General features: G+C 42.7%; 2 protein-coding genes across 2 annotated transcripts; one reads left to right on the top strand and one right to left on the bottom strand.

Annotated features, from left to right (window-relative positions):
* The first annotated feature begins 5758 nt into the window (after window positions 1-5758).
* olfml3a (olfactomedin-like 3a) lies at window positions 5759-10512 on the top strand. The gene is made up of 3 exons (XM_076166905.1): window positions 5759-6026; window positions 7140-7449; window positions 9115-10512. Exons 1-3 carry the CDS (start codon window positions 5916-5918, stop codon window positions 9897-9899), a joined length of 1206 nt encoding a protein of 401 aa, XP_076023020.1. The 5' UTR covers window positions 5759-5915; the 3' UTR covers window positions 9900-10512.
* Window positions 10513-11413: 901 nt separating this feature from the next.
* syt6a (synaptotagmin VIa) lies at window positions 11414-20666 on the bottom strand (the record flags this gene model as incomplete). Its single annotated transcript, XM_076166195.1, has 6 exons — window positions 11414-13555; window positions 13732-13882; window positions 15357-15528; window positions 16508-16628; window positions 19027-19588; window positions 20257-20666. Coding segments are annotated over 6 exons (1488 nt in total), but the record flags the coding sequence as incomplete, so codon positions are not given.
* Window positions 20667-20893: the final 227 nt, after the last annotated feature.

Here is a 20893-nt window from a genome sequence, read left to right as displayed (position 1 = left end):
TAGTAATTACAGAGGAGCTATGGATAAATCTCAGGGGAGGATACGTTCATACTTTCACTATTCCAGACATGAAGCTCCTGAACGTGTAATTATCTTATAAAAGAACTATGCCTCTTTCACGTTCACTCAAACAAATGTAAGAGTGATTTCCAGTAACATAACCACCAGGATCTGGTGTTTACGCACCAATCAGTGTTGGTGCTTACATAATGAACTTGAGCAGTTCCAGCTAACAGTCATTTCGAGCTCTTCTGTTGTGTTTCCTTGACTTTCTTCATGATGTGCTTACTGTAAATGACATACGGTACATGCTCTAAAGACGTATAGTGGAAAAACGCAGGTGTGTGTTTTGATGAAAAGGCGTCTTACGTCTCCCCCTGCTTTTAGGAAGAGGCCGGCCTTGCCCGTGCATACATCTCTGTTCACTTCGTAATTTGGCAAGCACACTGTTTGAGGCATTTCACTCAAGTGAGTCATGGTTAGAGTGGAGCGCTGTGCCAAAGAGGTGTTGGGCTTGAGTGCTACGGCGCTCAGAATGAGGTGGAGAGCATGAGGTGACATGTTTAGCTGGTATAGAGGATATGAGAGATGCTGCTGTAATGAGTGCTTTGTACGTTAATGGTATGCACGAGCCCACCTCCTGCTATGTTTCCTCACTCAGCTCCAGAGGCAGAAACAGCAACAAGAACAATGCCGAAACATGTCATGTGGACGAGCTCAGAGCACACACACACACGCATGGCTGGAAGGGCGGTGCACGCAATATAATCTGACTCCAACACGGCACACAACTAGCATTGCAAAAAGCTACAAACTCATGAAACTTTGTGAAAATATACAGTATTTCTCCCTGCAAAACATACAAAGACACTATAGAGTCGCTGGATTCTGTGTTGACACCCAGCAGGCTTTGCTTTATGTCTTTTACAGGATTTTGCAGTGTAGCTCAACGAAGCTCCACTGGAGGATGCTGAGCCATGCTTGCGAGTTTTGATTGAGGAGTAGTAGTATGGCTAACAGCTGTGTGCTCCCATCCAGGGACAACTGGCTGTGACGGCATTTCCTTGGATATTCTCTCACATACTGTGTCTTTATTTCCAGTGGTCAAGCTGCCATGCTGAATCCCCATGCAGCGCCCACCGTGGATAAATGCTGCTTTGTCAGAGTTTTTCCCCTCTGAGCAGCTGTCCACAGGCCCTCAGGCTCTTCTGCTTAGCAACCCGAGTGCATGTCGGCTGTCAGGACGATGAAAAATGAACATTCAAGTTGACAGACAGTTTTCATTATGGAGCACAGTTGACGTTAGAAATTAAAAATATTTTTCCTCAAAAGGTGCCTGAATGCAACCTGTTAAAGCTAAACATGCCTGTGTGCTGTACATGCTTCACGTATGAGCATAATGTACAATAATGTGTACCTGAAATATAGGGTGGATAAACATCCAAGCAAACAGTTTAACAGTTACATGACCCAGTAATGCTGTTATAATGTTCTCAAAGATGGTTATTGTCTGAATCAGTTGAGAAAATTGAGAAAAATAGTTGGCATTGCTTAAATATTCAGCGATCTAGTGACAAATCTATCACTAGGATAGAAAACAGACTTAGATGTCATAAACATTTAAAACTACTGATCCAAATTTAAATTTCAAAACATTTAGCCTAATGTAATCTATTAAAACAATTCAAATACAATTTTTGTCAAGATACTTTGAAGTGTGAAGATCATAAATGGATTTCACTGGAGAAAGCTATTTTTGGTTTGGTCTCATTCAAGTCATGATGTTGTCTCAAAGCAGATGTTTGGAATATTTGCATGCAAATGGCCCATTCCACTTTTAACCTTGTTATGCTGTTGTAAGAGCTTGAATGTTTTACTACAATGCAGCAAATCCACTCACTTTGAATTATCTTAAAACATGATGCTGTGACTTTAAGCATTCTGGATTTTACAATGCGAGCTCTGTGATGGGCTCCTGCATCCATAAACCCACTAAACAGACGTAAACTGATATAGAAAATGACTGAGTATTGTGCCAAAAAAACAGAAAAACACACAAGGAAAGAGAGTTTTTATGAGACTGAATTAGCACAAGTGACAACAAAAGGAGAAACTCTAGCAGCAGAAACAGAAACAGAAACCTTGCCGCTGTCTGGATGCTTAAATATATGAATAAATATTGGAGCCGCGCAGAGCAAGCGTGTCACTAATAAGGCCTTGACTTTTACCTGGACTGACAGGCAGAGAATGGGAGGAGAGGAGGCGGCTCCACACTGCTCAGTCAGCCAGAAAGCCCCCAAACGGCAGGGCTAAGGCAGGTCAAGTGATTTGGCGCCTCTGGTGTATTAAAGCTATTTACAAGGGTCTAAAGGATTTACGTTGCATCACCGTTCTGTCTGCAGTTTTATATGACCTGGCACTAGGCTGTCGGGTTTTCTGACCCCCTCAATCAATAAGAAAGGGCAATAAAGAATGTTGTCTTTAAGGGTGTTCAGTTTGGTTTTTGGTTTTGTTGCAGAGGAAAGAGGTTTTTATGGGCGGCTCCTGACGCCTGGTGTGAGGGCAAACACATGGGAAGACGTGAGATTACGTGAGATCCTCTGGAGTCTTTCATGCACACCCACACACAACCACACACACACACGCTTGCCCACAATACAGCGAGACACACTAAAAAAACATAAACAGACAATGCCAGCTAAAGTCTTTCCAGGGGGCCCAAGGAGAAATGGTATTGCTTTTGCATTTGTTTTTTGTTTTAGATAATAATAATAATCTAATGAAGCCTCTGGTCTCTGTGGTGCATTCTAACCCCCCCCCCCCTTCTGCAGTAAAAGTGTGTGTTTGCGTATATTTCCACATTCTAAATCGCTCTTGAAAGCTAATAAAAGCAGGATATATGTAAACGATCAGTCAAAGATGTTCCACCATTATGTTTAAGTTAAGTCATACCTGGTTCATGTGAGAGTTTGCAGTTACAACTCTAAATTTTGATTACATATGTCATAGAGTATGTCTGCATACACACACAACCTCACACCAACTCCTCCTCAATCATATTCTTCAGTCAGGGCGTCACATCTCATTGCCTTTTTATATTTAGCTGCAAAGGAACCTATGATATAGTCAAAACATAGATTCAGCGTCTTCACACAGGTTGTGTTATATGTCATGTATGGTGATGTGTTCAATGCTCAGTGGAAGAATTTCATCTATCAGCCTGACATTCTGCTCTAGTGCCTTTTTACACAGACAGACGGATGCTGCCATCTTGTGGATGAATCATTGGGGTGGAGGGAGGAGTACGGGCCAAATCAGTGAGCCCAGATTCATTTAATCATGCCAGAGGACACTTCGTCGTCTTTCCCTTGAATATGTCAAATCGATGGAATCTGCCCTCAAATAAATGCCTGAGTCTCAGCTAAACAACTTCCCTGTGTAGCTTCCAGCTTAAATCGTTATGAGATTCCAGCAAGCCACTGCTTAGTACCAAACAAAACCAATCTTGAATGACGCTTGCCCTTTGATGACATCACACAAGTCAATGTTGCAATTAGCCAAGTCATTAATAAATCATTAAAACTCCAAACCTATTGGCAGACAGTGTGAGACAAATGCTTGAAATTGATTTAGTGAAGCAGAAAGAGGGACACAACTGTAATTACTGCTTACAGCCTGGAACTATGATTGAATAAAACCTTTGAGGCACGGACTACACACAGATGTACACACATAAACACACAGTGCAAGCTACAGCAATTGGCCTGTCTCTGCCCCCGCCTGCCAGCTCCAGACAGGCAATGTGGTTCAGATTAGATCCAACACTAGGTAGCCATTTCGGTTCTAAAAGCAGCTGTACGGCACTTTGTTACCATGACGACAGTGGCCGTCTGTGTGTGCCGTCTGCAGGCTTATAAATAGACCCGAGGTTGTGTTTGAGTTCACTACAGGACGTCGGCGGGCATCAGACATTAGAGCACAGTCATTAGTTCTGATGAGAGGCTGACTTCAATCCCTAAACACACTCTGATCACACAGCACCGCTAAAGTTTTAACACTTGGCCCAGTGTGAGACTTTGTCCAAAATAAAGCTCAGAGAAGCATTGTGTTTGGTGGAGTGTGCTCTTCATAGAGGCTTCACTAATAAGCAAGGTTTTGCAGCACTACAACAGGGGTGAAAGGTCAGCGTTCCCAGTGTGAGTGTAATCAAAGCCACACTCAGTGAACATGAGGGGGATACGTACAGTGTTCTGCTCCCACCCGTGAGAGCAATGCAACTATCAGTGAAGTGTTATTGACTAATTCTAGCTGTCAGTGTGGGAGTGGAGCTGTATTCTCTTACACAACAAGACTGATTAACTGTGACCAGTACAGACAGAAACGTCCAAGTTAATGAAGCTAATTCTCCAAAGAATATGTTTCTTTTATGTAAAAAGAAAAAAGAAAAAAAAGACAACAGCTGTTCTGGAACGTTTAAGCTACTTTCTTTTAATGTTTTAATGATGCAGACTGCAAGGTTGAGGAGTGGGCGGAATAATAGAGAGAATGAAAAAAGACTCTGTCCTCCTCTTCCTCCTCCTCCTCCTCCTCCTCCTCCCCCATACCTGCTGCATCCCAGTCCTGCTTCCACAACTGCTCCCACATAAGAACACAAGATTTAATTGACAATTAACATAGTGATAATTATATGAATAGGATCAATGTTTTCAGTGTTATAGGCTCTGTTTTGGTTGATCAAACCTATTTTCATTAGAGCTGTTTTCCATAAGATCAGAGCTATTTTCCACATCCTGCATTTCAGATCAACGCTGTTTTCAGTGTGATAAGCTTTACTTGGTGTGATCATAACTGGACTGTACTTACAGTATATTGTGCTTCTTCACATGTACCTCCCACTCACCTATTCAAACACACACTCATACACTGATTCACAAGGTGCCAGCACATCAGCAGCAGTTCTAAATGCTCCCGAGCAGGAGCCAGGAATCAAACTCCTCTACCTTCCACAGACACGGCGCAGTCAGATGTTTTCAATATGATTACAGTTATTTTCAGTGTGATCAGAGCTATTTTAAGTGGGGGCAAGTGAGGTTTTGTCAGGGGGCCAAGAATTCCATCTGTAGAGGCAACAAAATCATCCAAACACCTTCACTAAATCTTGTACACTGAGAAGATGTTGAGTATGGTTAGACAGCTTGTTTATTGTACATTTTAATTGATTAACTTTTGCTATTATAGTCCACTCTCTCGTTAAATCTGTATATAATTTCAGTAAGATAGAGTTTGTCTTGGTTTGTTTGGCCTTGGCAGAGGTATGTGCTCTAATGAGTGCCCATCTAGTCTTACAGATCATTTTATCATATATTGTGGACATTGTTAGACATGCTGCAGTAATGTGATTCACAGCAGAAATGTTATAAATTCAGCTGAATATGATTAAAATATATGATTGCTTATGATTGCCAAGATGATATTGCATTGTCTCTGAGCAAACTCATTTCAGGTTAATTATGAATTAGAAGCGATTGGGCCTAAAAAGCTGCGTCCTATCACTGAAGAAGAATTTCCTGCCTGTGTGTTTGACATTGTGTGTAGGACAGATGCAACAAACACGCATGTTGCTGCACACGCACACAGAATGAGCGGAGCACATTGACTTTTTGAGGACAGAGAGGAGTAAGAGGCTCAAGGCTCCTCCCTGAGAGTTTGTGAAAACATTCCAGCAAAGTGAGAGCGGTCAAAGAATTGGACACTCTCAGAGAGGCCTCTCACTCTCTCTGTCCTGCTAACGTCTTCACTGTGTCAGTCTACAAGGTGTGCTCTATACAAGTACAGCAGCAAGGACAGACACCTGAGGAATCATCTGAAAGCTTGACAGACAAAGAAACTCAGCTCTCCTCTTCATCAGCCCCACAATGAAACCGGCTGTAGTCCTCCTCGTTTCCACTGCTTGGACTCTCACCTCAGCTCAGTACTATTACCAGGGCCTGATGGATTATCTGGAGAACAGACTGCTGGCTATTGAGGTAAGAGGAGATTCTCTATTCAATGATAAAGGATTTACTGAACTTGTTTCCATTCATGAAAAGGTGCCACTTATCTCTCTAATACTGTGTAAGGGATCGTGACTGGAAGGTTTCCATCATTTCTATCTGGAATTATTATCTTAAATACAAAGTCCAATTAATGCAATCTCTGTTTAGTCCATCAAACTTGTAGGGGCAAAATATGAGTTAAAGCATGCAGGCTGAGCGCTCCTTCTCATGCAACATTGGATCTCAATCCAGCAACATTATAATTTCCCCCTGCGCTTAAAGCAACAATTCAACAATAATGCACACAAGACGAAGCTTTGGGTCATGGGCAATGCCATCAAACATCATAACAGCATAATTTAAAGATCATTTCTACAGGTAGAATCAAAATGCATTTCAACGCATTGCCTGTGGGAGGAAGGAAATTACTGAGTGCCGTGTTCTTTCATTTAAGATAATGGAGAGATGAGATGACGACACATTTATGTTGGAATGAAACATGCAACGTTTGCTTGTTTGAGTTGTGTGCAAAATAAAATATAAGGGAATTAAATGTCTGAAATGTTTCTTTTAATGTTTAAAAATGTATTTGGAATACATTAAACTCATAACATGATTTAACTTCTTTACCATTTTGACTGAAATGAAACTCTCTGAAACTGCGGAAATGAATTCATCACATTTGCAGCTCACTCATCCCCAGTTTGATCTCCCGTTGCTTCCCTCCAGTATCAATTCCAGCCTGCGCCTAAACTTGCGTATTGATGTGAACATAGCACTTCATCAGAGGGTTTTCATTGGACTTCTCATTTCCATTCGACCACAGGCCCGCAGCAGGCAGAGAGACAGGGAAACAGAGGAGGAGACAGCAGTTATTACTTCTAACTCTGAATAAATCACCTGTCACTCTCACTGTCAGTCACTGGTGGTGGAGATAATGCTTTTATCAAACTGAAACTGCAGCTAAATTGACAATATTCCTCGCAGTTATAAAACTTGAAGAAGGCAAAGACAACTCTGTGATCTTCCTGGTTGTATTGTTTGATGATTCCCAGCACTGCAGTCTTCTCTCTGCTCCCTGCTGCTGTTGTTCGTGTCTTTCAGGACCGGATGGAGATGTGGCATGTACAATCCCATCGCTATCACACAGAGCTGCAGGATTTCAGCAAGTTAACTGCCGAGACCATGGATGGGATCAGGAAAGACCACAAAGTGATACACAAAGACCTGGAAGGAGCTGCAGCTCGAGTGGAGCATGTGGAGCGGGAGATGGACTACGTGGAGACCCAGACGTCCCCGCGGGCCTGCGTGAGAAAGGCAGATAAAGTGTTGGAGCAGGGAGCCTGGAGTGTGGAGGAGAGGAGAGAGGAGGAGGAGGAGGAAGAGGACTGGGAGAAAGTTCACTCAGTCTCTGGTAATAAACTGGGAGACGTACTTAAGTCTAACTAAAATCACTAAGTAAAAGTAAACATACAACAAATTAAAAATACAAATCTAGCTTGCAGGATGCCATTGAAGTAGATATGAATATTTTAAAGTATATTCATGTATTTGAAGTACATTAAAAATATATTTCCTTCGTAAAGTCAGAGGCAATCTTAAATATGTGATCTGTTACTTTCATTTTCATTCCTGACAGAGCCAGGCCCAATATTCTCTGCATGATTCACTGCTGCAGTTGAATTTAGCATCAAACTGGGGGAGCTTTACCTTAAGTGTTGCTGTCGTGGAAAACCGATGCTACCGGGACACAAACACAGTCTTGTTACAAGTCATTTCGAGCCAATGGGCAGCAGTCAGGTTTTCCAGGAGGATTGTGGCCTCGATGCAACTCATCTGTTCCAGCAGAGCTTCTCTCTCATTGCACCGATTGAGTGCAGTATTTGTCTTTATGATCTGATACTCAGGCTTGCTGCCGCACACGAAGAAGGGATACGACTCCTTAACTGAATCAACAATCGCATTTTCGGTGGTAAAATTATACATTTTCAGACCCAAAGTGAGTTTTTAGGTATAATCATTGTAAAACCTGAGGGAGATTTCTGTCTTTTAGATCTTTTGCACAATACAGAGCTTTCTATTCATTGGAAGGGACAGGAAGCTGCCTGGAGGTCAGCAGTGTTGCTCTCCAAGCTCGAGCTCTCTCTGCACACACTGACGCTTTGTGAGTTTCTGGAAAGTGACTGAAAATGTACTTTGCCGCACTGCAGGAACCCAATGCATTTTATTTTTTTGCCTAGTGCTAATTTTGCTTCAGGACACATCAGGAGCCGTCCTTTGTAGATGCATTAGAGCCAAAGTCTGGTGTATGTCAGTACTTCTCTTACAGGAGATGTGCTCATCTTATCTGTGTACTCCACACATATACCCTCACTTACACGGGTCATTGTGTCCAATTTCCCCCTGACTGGTTTGTGTTTGGCTTAATATGGAAAGTCAGATACAGACTGCTGCAGGCTGCTGGATGGATTTTAAACATGTCGGTGCAAAAACACATTTCAGACGGGCAATGGAACGTTTACTGGAGCATGTATATGAAACTTGGACCGGATTTGAGGAAAGCGGGTCAATCTTTAAAGAATTGCATTACCCTTTAAACCTGTTCAGCCTATTTGAAATAGATTCTCTGTAGAACTATATATAATATATATATACTTATACTTATTCCATATAGAAATCTAATACAAACACATTTCAGCCTATACTTGGGAGAGGTAGACTTATTGATTATCTGATGTATATGTAGCCATGTACAGTATAATGTATAGATCTGTATATATGTTGATATATATACTGAATATCTGATAAAGTGTTATACATCGTAACACATAAAAAAATTATTATTGGTCTTGGTCAGTGTGTTGATACACAGTATTCATAGCTCATAGACAGTCTGTCCTTGATGTTTATTTTATTACAGTAATAATGATCACATCTATATAATCACCATTTATGTGGCCTAGAAAACGTTGTCAGTGAAAGTAAAACACTGCAGACTAACACCATCACTGTGTGCTTTTCCATCGTTATCACTGCAACCACAGATGTTTTGTGACCCTGTGTGATTTCCCCTCTGCAGACTGTGTGGACATCATCTCCAGCATCAAATCAGTGAAGATCCTGAAGCGCGTGGGCAGTCCAAAGGGCATGTGGACCAAAGACCCCAGGTCATCCAAAGTCTATGTCTTTAATGGGACAGCGGGAGACAGAGTGTACCAATTCACCTCCGTGCTGGACTTCTCCACGTCTCCTGGAGTGAGCAGCAGCAGACAGATAAGGCTCCCTTCTGTGTGGTCAGGGCCCGGCAGTGCTGTTTATAACGGCTATCTGTACTATATAAACCATGAGGATGACACAGACATGCAGGTGGTCAAATTCGACCTGCTGGGTGGTTCTGTGACGGACATCACCATCTTCCCTGTGGAAAGCCACGCTCCTGTTTACAGCCTCAACCCAGAAACGGTTGCAGACCTTGTGGCAGACGACGAGGGTCTCTGGCTTCTGTATGCCACCAGTGACAGTGAACCAAACATCAACTTGGCAAAGATGGACTCTGACACTCTGGATATAGAACAAATGTGGGACACCAGTTGCCCACGGGAGAACGCAGAGGCGGCTTTTATCATCTGTGGGACTGTCTATGTTGTTTATAACACCCGCCTAGCCAGCCGCTCCCGTGTTCAATGTGTGTTTGATGTCAACGACGTGTTGGTCAGTGAAGAGGCTCCTCTGCTCTATTTCCCCAGGAGATACGGAGCCCATGCCAGCCTCAAGTACAACCCTGAGGAGAAGCAGCTCTATGGCTGGGACGATGGCTATCAGATCATTTACAGGCTAAGCATGAAGAGGAAACTCCTGATTTGAACAAGACACAGGTGCTAGTTCACTGGCAAAGACAGGAAAAGTATAGCAGAAAAATGTATACGAGCCAGTCCTCTTCAAGTCTTTGCCCTCACAACCTACAGACCAGTGTCAAACTCAAATCCTTTACTAAAAGCATAATGGGAAAGCAATACTCCATTACAAGGAAAGGTCATGCTTTGAGGAGTCTGTAAGAAAAGTGTATAAATATTAGCAGTAAAATGCACTCAAGTGTTCCAAGTAAAAGCCACTCCTTTGGCAGCTGCAGTGCATGTTAATGTGGTGATAATAAAATTGGGATGAAAGGTTTTTCATCATCAGCATCCAATAAAAATCCAAGAATGAAATGATACAAAGTCCAAAATTGGAGATGTGATTCTCCGTTCTGAAACTCAGAGCTGTTAACACGACTCTTGGCTTATGGCACATGGCTCGCCTGTCTTGGCTTGGATTTGACTTGTTGATCTAAGGACCTCCAAATCGTACTGAAATGCAGTGCTTTGGTAAGTGCACTTACCTTTGCTACATACTCATTTAATATTCCTCACCCAGCAGGAGCCTCTGAGCCGTTATTCATCAAACTGATCTGTGTAATAAACCAAAAACACAACCAAAAACCTGTTATCCTCTTTGCTCTAACACAGCTGGCCTGTTAAATCCCTCTGCCATGTTCTTAGTGTTGTATCCTCATTGAATGTAGCTGTTTCCAAATGTGTCTTCCTTTATTCCTTCGCATGCTGCACCACTGCCTGTTTTGTTATAGTATGATGTGTTGCCAGATGTTAGATTTTTGAACCAAGAAAAAAAAAAAGCAGAACCAATAATACATTTAACACCATAGAAGAGAAACAAACCGCTCCAACAAAAGAACAGACGTTTTTGGGAGAAATGTGCTCTTTCAGCGTCGTTTATTTCACACTGGGTCACTCATGTTTCGAGTCTTGATGACAATCCAGAATCTAAAAGTAAACTTGGCGCAGATCTTGTCTGAACTCACAACTGTTGCTGCAATCACCAGGACATTTTCTCAAACATTTCTATTACAAATACAAAGTGTTCAATAGAAAATTTTGGAAATTCACTGCTATCCATAACAGTTGGAAGGGATACAAGATCATAACAAGGAACATTACAAGGTTAGGCAAAGCTAGGTTTTTGAAACAGTCCATTAACAGAGGAAATGGATTTATCTACTATGAAACACACCACACTGGCAAATAAATGAATGACCATCATAAAACGCATGTTTAGAAAAGGGATTTCAGAAAGTACATCATTATGCAACCACGTGTTTCAATTTGACACTGAAGTAAGTAGTAGAATTCTATCCTTAATGCTGCTAGTCTAATGAGGGATTTCACCATCCAAATCTGTGTGAGTTAGAGTTTCAAGTTTCAAACACTCACACATTCACGGAGAGATGTTAATGCTGTGATGGTTTACGCCAAGCACGGACAATTACACACCGATTCATTCTTTTTATACCCAGTGTCAATTAGGGAAATGCCACAGTTCCGTAATGCTGACCTGTCCACCCATCAGCCCCCGCGCTGTCGTCTCTGTCTCCTCTCGCAGACACACTGTGGTAAATAGCTCGCTCGGGATACACAAGCAAATGGCTAAAACAGATCCTGCAGGGTCTGCTCAAGGCATCTGCTCACGTTTGATGTCCCAACCCCCAGTTTTTCAATGACATTCACGTTTGTGATATATGACATGTTCACTGCTTGGGCGTCCGAGCTGCACAATTACTATTCCAGAGTCAGGTTAGAGGGGGATATTCTTGTCCGTTGCAAAGCCAGCAGATGTGACCAGAAGTTCTACCTGGCTGCTGTTTGATCAAAACTGGGCACTAGTCAAGAAAAAGGTCCTCGCCATCGCCAAAATAAATTTTCTGCCTGACATCACATCACATTAACTCCATGGCTTATCATTCCCTGGCCTGGATTTACCGATTTGTGTCCAATTACAACAAAACACTGAGAAATACAAGCCAAATGACTGCAAACCTGAAAAGTGGGAGAGGAAAAAAAAGTGGATTTCGTCATCACAAAGACATATGGAACCTCCATTACTTCATATTTGCTCTGTAAATAAAACAAATGGAGACGCTGGGGTTTTAATTAGGAATATGAACGCCTCGCTGCCTCTCACCTGAACAATTACAGAATCAAATATCGGACAATAACACCGGTGTTGTGCTCAGGCTGTAATCTTGTGTGTCAATTTGTAAAGAGAGCAAATAACACAGAAATCTATTAAAGAATCGTAGATTGATGATAAAACATACAACATGGGATATTGTTGCCAATCAGGCATCAGGGTGATTAAATCAAACACACCTTATCCCACAGAACCAACAGAGGGAATGGTGACAGAAGGAATAACAAGGAAGTCTCCACATTATTACTTGGGGCGGGGGGGCATTAGATTAATCTCAATCACCACCACTATCAAAAGATATATGTTTTTTATATCATATCTGAGTTTCTGTGGTGAAAATAACACGTACAGACAGACGTGACAGCGAACTCTCTGTGGGGAACACGGAGAAAGATGTGAGGGTGTGTAAACTGTCCAACACCATGATGCCATAATGTTTTCATCAGCGCGTTTCAAATCACCTTAGTCACTTTTATGTTGATTTAATGAGCCTTTGCCGGGTGTTTTCTACTCCCCGCATCTGTTACACACCACGTTTTGTAATTATCTCATTGGCGGCCTTCTGATGACACATAAAATGCAAAAGTTACAAATGTTTTCTCTTCAGCCAAAATCCAGCCTGTGCTCACTAAGCTGGAGATTAATTATTGATGATACTGGAAGTAAATGGAAAGTAAACTCAGCTGGAGGCTCAAAATTAAGCTCCTCTGATCACACAAAACTCACACAAATAACGCTCGATGCTGTGGTTTTACATCTAATGGTTCCAAAAAATGCTACAGTTCAGTATCACTTGTTGCGAATACAGCACTGTGGAATTCTGTATCTGAGCGCTGTCTGGTTTGACAACCGCTCCAGACCCTGTCTAGGATCCTCTTATTCTCCGTCCTCAGCTTCCCCTCAGAGGCCTGGGCCGCTTTCATGGAATCCAAGCTGTCATCAAAGAGTCTCAACAGCACAAAACTCAATCTGCAGTGTGTGGAAAGTCTCCTCTGAGGACGCCGTGCTCACAGTCCATTTGTCTCAGCCTTTAGCATTAAGCTTGATATTAAATGTCCGTAGAGTGGAGATCCAGACCGCTCTCAGGCACGTTGATGTCCTCACAACACCCACGTTTAAGATCAGTGGAAATCTGTGAACCTAAACTTCAAGTTGACCCAACAAGACTGCACTTCTCACAATTAACTGACTGACATTGATCCTACATCAGTTCTCGGGAGTGCTCTGGGGTGAGATTCAAGAAAGGGAGGGCGGAGAGAGGGAGAGAGGGAGGGAGAGAGAGGGGGAGAGAGAGAGAGAGAAAGAGAGAGAGAGAGAGAGAGAGAGAGAGAGAGGAAGCGAGGTTATGTTTCTCGTCAATCAGACAGACAGGAAGCGGAGGGTGATAGCCCCCTTCTGGGCTGCCGGGTCACAGGTGGTTCTGCTCAGGGACTAGCAGGGGGCCTGGGAGAGGGGCAGGAGCCTTGGCTGTCAAAGCTGGCGGTCCTTGCTTTCCACTGCAGAAGACACACACACGCACGCACACACACACACACACATAAATTATTGATTCACAAAGTATACACACCGCTTTCTGTTCTTTTCATTAAACAGGAGCACATTCCTTTAATGAGCATCACAGCTGAGCCCTGATCATTAGACAGATACAGAGACTATTGGAACTAAAACCCACCTCTTTCTCAGACTTCTTGGACTCCAGCAGGGGGTGCCAGTGTGCAATGGGTTTGCGTGGATATGCCAGCATTTCATTCCAGTGGTCCCTGCCAAGTCCTTCAGCATTGCATCCGAGCCGCATCACGCCGATGATCTCATTGTGACCGACCCTGTGGACGAAGCACACACATGACGTGCACTCTGTGAATACATTTGACTTGAAGTGACAGGACGAGCCATCTGTCACGTACAGGTAATAAGAGCGGAGTGACATTTTGTTATTAACGGAGGAGGGATAACGCAGCTGATCACCCCGGTGACTACACAAGTGATTCAGCTCAGTAAGTACAAGGCCGGCAGAGCAAGGGTGGGAAACGTTTACGTCCAAGAGCTCTTTGCCTCATTAACACTGTCTGGAGGGTAAAATGGAAGCAACATGGCGTTTCTTTCAAAGGTGATGGTTATTATTGCAAACAACAGAATGTGTCATTATCACAAGATTATGAGCACATCTGAATGCTGAGCTCATTGTTTGAGTTTTCCATGGAAGAATAATAACTGATAACATGGAGAAATCAGTGGACAGGTCCTCTACAAAATGCAGACTGTGACCTTTTATGGTTTATATTTAATTAGGTCTTACTAAGTATAAACTGAGCTTGTCCTCCTCTGACACTGTTTGATAAAGAAATGAATTGGAACAAAAGAGCCAGGGCTGCAGGTTTGGACTTTCAATCTAATGTTATCAGCATGGCAGCACAGCCTCCCTCAACCAAACACTTATAAGTGTACATAAACAAATGTCAAACCCAGTAGTTATCAGACAAATGCCCTTTAATGTGAATGGACCCACTTGTGGCTCCACGGTTGCTTTTATCTTGTGAATCCAATTGTTGTTGAAGCAAATAACTTCCTTTTCAAATGTTGTTCAAATTCCAACCAATCTGGGTAAATGTGTATGACATAATGCATGATATCTAACATAAAGCCTATTTCCATTATAATGTAATGGTGTCTGGGGGATCATATTCAATATATGATCACCAGACATCCTTTTGTGCTCAAATGAACCAAAAAGATACATTTTAAGAAACTTTTAAGGGCAAAACAAGCATTTAAGAGGTTCAATCTGTGGATCTGACCTCTCACATTTCTCTTAATTTGACAGATGAACAGAACAGAACAGAAAGCAACAATAAACTAAAAGTTATTAAAAAGCTCTTCATTAATCTAAGAGCAGACTGAGGAATACAAGCACCCAGTTGGGTTACACTTTGATCTATTAAGGATCAAATTCAACTGTTTTACATTATGTATACTAAGGAGATACTTTTAAAGCTTACTGTGATGAGTTTAAAGGGGCTTTAAAAGGACAAAATTACAATTTGGTTCACTAATGAAGGCGCAGAAAATGTCTCAATTGAATTATAAGAGCAGATAATTAAAATGGGGCTTACTGGAAAGTCCTGAGCGTCTCCTTATGTAGTCTACATTTACAAAAAAAACACAACGTCTGACCTTTTACATCTGCCCTTTTACAATTCATGTCCTCATTCTGTCAGCTGCTTGATTCCACTTGTCGTCACGGCTTCACTCACTGTTCTTAAACAACATTTGTTTTCTGAAGAATGTGCTTTAACGTACAAATCATAGTCCATGACGGAGATGTGCAGATTGACGTGGTCCATGCTGTCGGGCGGGATGTCAAAGATGATGGCCTCGTTGTAGGTAGGATTCAGCGTGTTCTTCTTTATGCTCGTCTTCTTCTTTTTCAAACGTCTCCCGTCACATATGAGCGACACTTTGACGTAAGGATCTGATCGGATGAGAGGAAGAAAAACAAGAGGTGTAAATTGCTAATAAATAACTGTCATACTGGCTGAATGCTCTCCAAGTTCCCCATATCAATCACAGGGGAAAATACAGATTGGGCCTTTGAGGATGTTCAAAAACAGCTTTTGCAATGTTTCCCTTATCTGACAAAACATCTTTAATGCTTCCCATTAAGGTGGCAGAAATGTGAAGGCTGTAGTGCCACCCAATGTCTTTCTGTCTCTACTTAAGCAAGAAAAGCATCCCTGTAGGACTTGGCAACAGTATAGTGCATAAAAGTAGATGAGTCTAAGCGTCCTGTAAACAAAGAAGCCCATCGATAGCTTAAATAGCACGATTGAGAAAGCTTCCTGTGAACGCTGATTTCAATCTTCATCCGTCAGTGACTGAGCACCTCGTATGATCCATTACGCCGGCGTTTTAGTCAGATGTGAGCTTGCCCTAAATCCATAAACAAACCAGAGTGCTTGCTTTGCAACCCTATATGCTCGAAGGCACAAATTCATCGCTACAGTTTACGACGCACAGATTGAAATAATGGCAGACGGCTAAACCTCTGAAAACTCTACCGATTCAAATTGTGACTCGCATTAAAATTTCGCAAAATGTCATAAAACAAGGATAGCAAAATGTCACATTCAACCCATATGACACCTGAACTCTGGCATTTAATCCACAATAAATGTCACCATTTTACAGGCGATATCAGTATTACTAAAATACAGACGATGGGAAGCGGAACTGCAGTCTATTAGAATAAACAGACTGCCTGCTACTATTTGCTGACAAAGCATTCATATTGCATGTTTAGAATATTAATAACCAGTAAAATAAACAGAACACAGCAGTAGAGAGGCGCTCCACTGGAACACACACACACACACACACACACACACACACACACACACACACACACACACACGCACACACACACACACACACACACACACACACACAGCCACCTGAGTATCCAGTGATGTCCATGGCCTTCAGGTTCCTGCATTTGATGACAGTAAGTGTGAGTCTGCCTGCAGTGGGCAGGTAGCATAGTGAGAACATGATCTCCCCAAGGTCAACACTCTCCTGTGGAAACACACACACACACACATGCACTTGACATACGCCTTAAAGCAAGATTTCAGTATCTTCTTTCTCAAGGTCTGATCTATATTGTGTTTATAGACTAGACCTCTTAAACACAGATTCAGCAAAGTAAAAAAGATGGAAATGAACAATGGAATGGTGCAGTCAGCCTTAATCAAATAGCAGAAACACCCACAGCTCTCTGCCACAGCATATGGTAGCCTGTTCCACAAGTAATCACAGGTGTTTACAGTGGATATGTGTAAAGTCGCTAATTACAGCTGGGATTACCTTCAATATATTATTGCGCAATCCATCATGATGCAAAATAATCTTGCAACATTGACATTTGCATTCTGGTCTGCAAGCTGCGAGTGTAAATGCCAGCAGGTCGGTGCAGGGTGTGCGGGCGAAATGTGAGTTTTTGGAAAGCCCAAAGGATAATATTTGCTTTAACACAAAGTGCAGGTTGGAGAATGAGTGCACTGTACTGTAGTAATTAAATCATATCTGGCAGTAAATGTCATATTTATCTCCACTGTGTCCAGGAAACTTAATTTTTTTTCACCTCATTCATTCAATCTTTATCAGTGCTTATATTGAGCAAGCCTTCATTTTCATATTTGTTCAGAAACATCAACAGACGCTTATCGAAGCTCAGTTTGTAATCTGAAGAAGAACATACAGGTACTAGGGCTGCATAACTGATGGACAACTTCATCAAAAACCTAACTTAGCTTTGAGTTAATTAGAAATAGCACAATAATAGATCACACAGGAGAGTCTTATGAAAGGAGTTTACAGTCCACTGGTTAAGCATAAAGCTTAGCCAGACCTAATGGCCATGTCGTCATCATTACCAAAGTAATGGAGGAGCGCTTTTGTCTGAGAAAGAGATAGTTTGAGACGATTATAGCCCAAAGATCACTCACGCGAGAAACATTTACTTTTCTAGACAAAAATTGCTCCAAGCACAACCACTCCACCTGCCCCAGATATCAGCTTTCCCTTGAATAGACGCTGTCCAATAACAACCCCGCTAAGCCAATTGTCTCAAGTGTGGTGAGAGTCCCGTCAGCTGCTCTACGGAGAGCGCTTCACCCCCGTTTTGCGGTTGCTCAGACCCCTAATCACTCTGAATGAGTCCGCTGATTGGTAAATCCCAACACATCTGTGCGCCGGAGTCTTAATGCGTCTCACACACATGCAGCTCTGATTGCAGCTTTGGCTGAAAATGTAGGGGATTTCGTTTGAAGGGTGTGAAAGCCATAATGTGAGGGCGCAGCAGGGATGACGGATGTGGTGCCAGCCTGAAAGTGGCACATTACATTACATTACTAGTTTTAGTACTGGTAGTGTTTTGGAATTTTGGCTTTTTTGTTTATCATGCATGCACTTCTTATATGAGAATCAATAGCTCTTAGTTGTCACTTTGATAAATTATCCTTTTCTTAAATGCCACTGATTGCCACTGATTGCCAAAATAGCAAGACAGAAAACGCCTGAGAAAGTGTGTGAATCAATAAGCCCGTCGGTCACCTCCAATACTTTATCTTCCTAATGCTTGTAGGTTGGTCTTATTGATGGATATCTCTCCTTGATCTATGAACTGAAGGAGGCTGCTTGCTCTTTTCCGTCTTGGCTCCACTCATTAAGCCGCACAGCAAGACGGCGTCTCTATCTTCCTCAGGATTTATGGAAAATCCAACTTCATGTTTCCCCTCTGTGTTTCCACTGCAGTCTCACCATCTGTGCATTCTTTATTTTGCCAATGTTGGAATTTAAAGTGAGCAAGAGATTCTGTCATAAAATCATTTGGTGGCTCAATAAAGAATGCGTGCCAAGGAGAGGGCCAGACGATTTTTTTCCTGCCTCCTAAGCAATAATGGCGAGATTATTGAACAACCCTCGAAGAAGCTCAAGTTCAACAGCTGGAGTAGGGGAGCTGTCAGGCTGAAGTGCTCAGTGGGGTGAGAAAGCGAAGACGGCTCTTAACGTCGCTTTCACACTCCGGTGATTGATCTTTTGTGACGTGGCATGTTTTTAATTTGGTTCGGTTGATTTCTCGTCTGATGGATATTAACCCGGCCAGAGAAGAAGAGACGTTGAAGTAGGATGTGCCGTCTGTTATCATTCCATACTATCACTCATTGGTCAGAAGTTAGGTGTGATGTCAGGCCGGTTAAAGCCTCGTGCGGTCGACAGTATATTGATCTACTTTTTCTATCGATTACGCAGCAATCCAGTGTATGTTTGACCGGGGAAGGACACCACTGATGTACTCTTACTGCTCCTGCCTTCATCTGCTATAAGGAATAAAATAGTGTATAACGTTCTTGAAGAATATCTAAGTAGGTATCTGGTTCATGCTGCATTTAGACTATTTCAGTCTACTTACACTTGTGGCATACTGGATGTCCCTCCATATATTCGTCTCCCTGGACAAGTCTGACAACTCAAACAGGTTGTCCACCTCCACCTCCCCAATCATATCGTGTCGTGAAAAGCGATCAAAGTCAAAGACGCTCATATGGAGCTTCCTGACAGCCAGGTCGTCGTAAGGCACAGGAAACTGGAAGCTCTCGTTGAACGTGGCGTTGAGCGTCTTCCGGTGGACGCGTGTCTGGAACTTCTTTCTGTCTGGCAGCAGGTAGACCTTCACGTAAGGGTCAGAAGTACCGCATAAGTCCTTGGCGGGGAGGTCTACAGCCTTGAGGATGTTGACTAGGAGCGCCTCGTTTTCATAGTCGTACTTGAGGGAGAAGTTAATTCTGCCACAGTTTTTGCTGCTGCCGTTCTTTGAAGAATCGTCCGAGTCCAAGGTCTTCTGTTGGTAGAGTTCAGGCTGGATGCGGCCGATGCTCGTGGGCTTTTCATCTTTGTCCACCATATAGTCATTTCCCAGGTCTAGACTTCCTACCTGCATCTGCCTGGGAAGGTGTCTTTTGAATGAATTGTGCCTGCAGGGGACACAGAGGATTGAAGAAAACAGTGAAAAGTGAACAGTTGGGAATTGTGTTGAAGAGCTGTTTTGAAGATGAGACGTATGACAGCTCTTGAATTTAAATGTGATTCTGTTACTTTAGCCCAAGAACAAATGCATATGCTTTTAGGGGACTGCATTTATAATGGAGGAACACCGAGGTTCTCTCATTTAAATGCTGAAAGAATACATGGTCTGCAAATAATGTTCCTGCAATTACATGTCTCCGCTATATTTAATTATTTCTCATGAAAGCCCATCACATATAATTAACCTCATCATAATGCCCTGTGATGCCAGTGAGACCAAGAGCAACACCATCTATTTATTATAATTAACTAAAGTACTAAATTGCCTACATCTCCAGTAAAATGTAAAACCTTCATTAGAATCATATTAACGTTATCTAATCCCTAGTGTCTGAAAACAAACTGTGTAGAAGTGAGGGACTCTCTAATTTGCACTTTTCTTATTTTTTAATGTTGGATTAATGAAGCTTCTCAACCACATTATGTCGTGTCATAAAATTCTGCTTATGTGTGCATGCAGACATGTATGTGTGTGTGTGTCCCTGTCTTTATTTACGCATGAATAATCACACTACACAATGTTATACACTACCATTTCCAGATAACTGTGACTAACCTAGTAGAGGAAGCTGGCTCAGTGGCTTGTCTCTGCATGCGCTGTGTGCGACGCAGGAAGTGCTCCCTCATGGAGAGCTGCACCTCAGCGGGGATGTCAGGAGATGTATGGCTTATCTTCACTGCTGCCTCCAGAAAACCCATAGAGTCCACAGGGTCTTTCACCTTCTCTGTCGCCATGGTGACCAGTGGCTGCTGGGGACTGGGCAGGAGGAGAGGTGGCTGGAGCGGGCAGAGATCTGGGCCGCAGGCCGGGCGGAGGACTGCCGGGCCGGAGAACAGGGCCTTGTTCCGCCAAGGAACCCAGCACAGCTTCCAGGAGACAAATGTGAGAAGGCCCAGCAGGGCCAAGCCGCAAACCACAAACACACCGAGCAGGACGCCGAAAGTAACGTCTGGTGGGGAGTGGCAAGGTCCCAACGTGCAGGATCACACAATATGGACAAACAGATGGCGGTTACAAGGGTGACAGAGGGGAGAGAGACACAATCCATTAGGTTGCAATTGAAAACAAGATTGTTCAAATGGTCTGGAGCTATATGAGCAGTGCTTATATAAGACTGAGGATAACCAGGATAAGGACACTGTATGAAGCTCAAATACATGTATGAAAGCAAACACATGTTTATCTGTTCTTA

This window comes from Genypterus blacodes, unplaced genomic scaffold (assembly GCF_046128005.1).
Source record: "Genypterus blacodes isolate CSIRO-AG114 ecotype Tasmania unplaced genomic scaffold, CSIRO-AGI_Gbla_v1 ptg000156l_1, whole genome shotgun sequence".
NCBI classification, from domain to species: Eukaryota; Metazoa; Chordata; class Actinopteri; order Ophidiiformes; family Ophidiidae; genus Genypterus; species Genypterus blacodes.
This window is presented reverse-complemented; position numbering and strand designations above follow the sequence as displayed.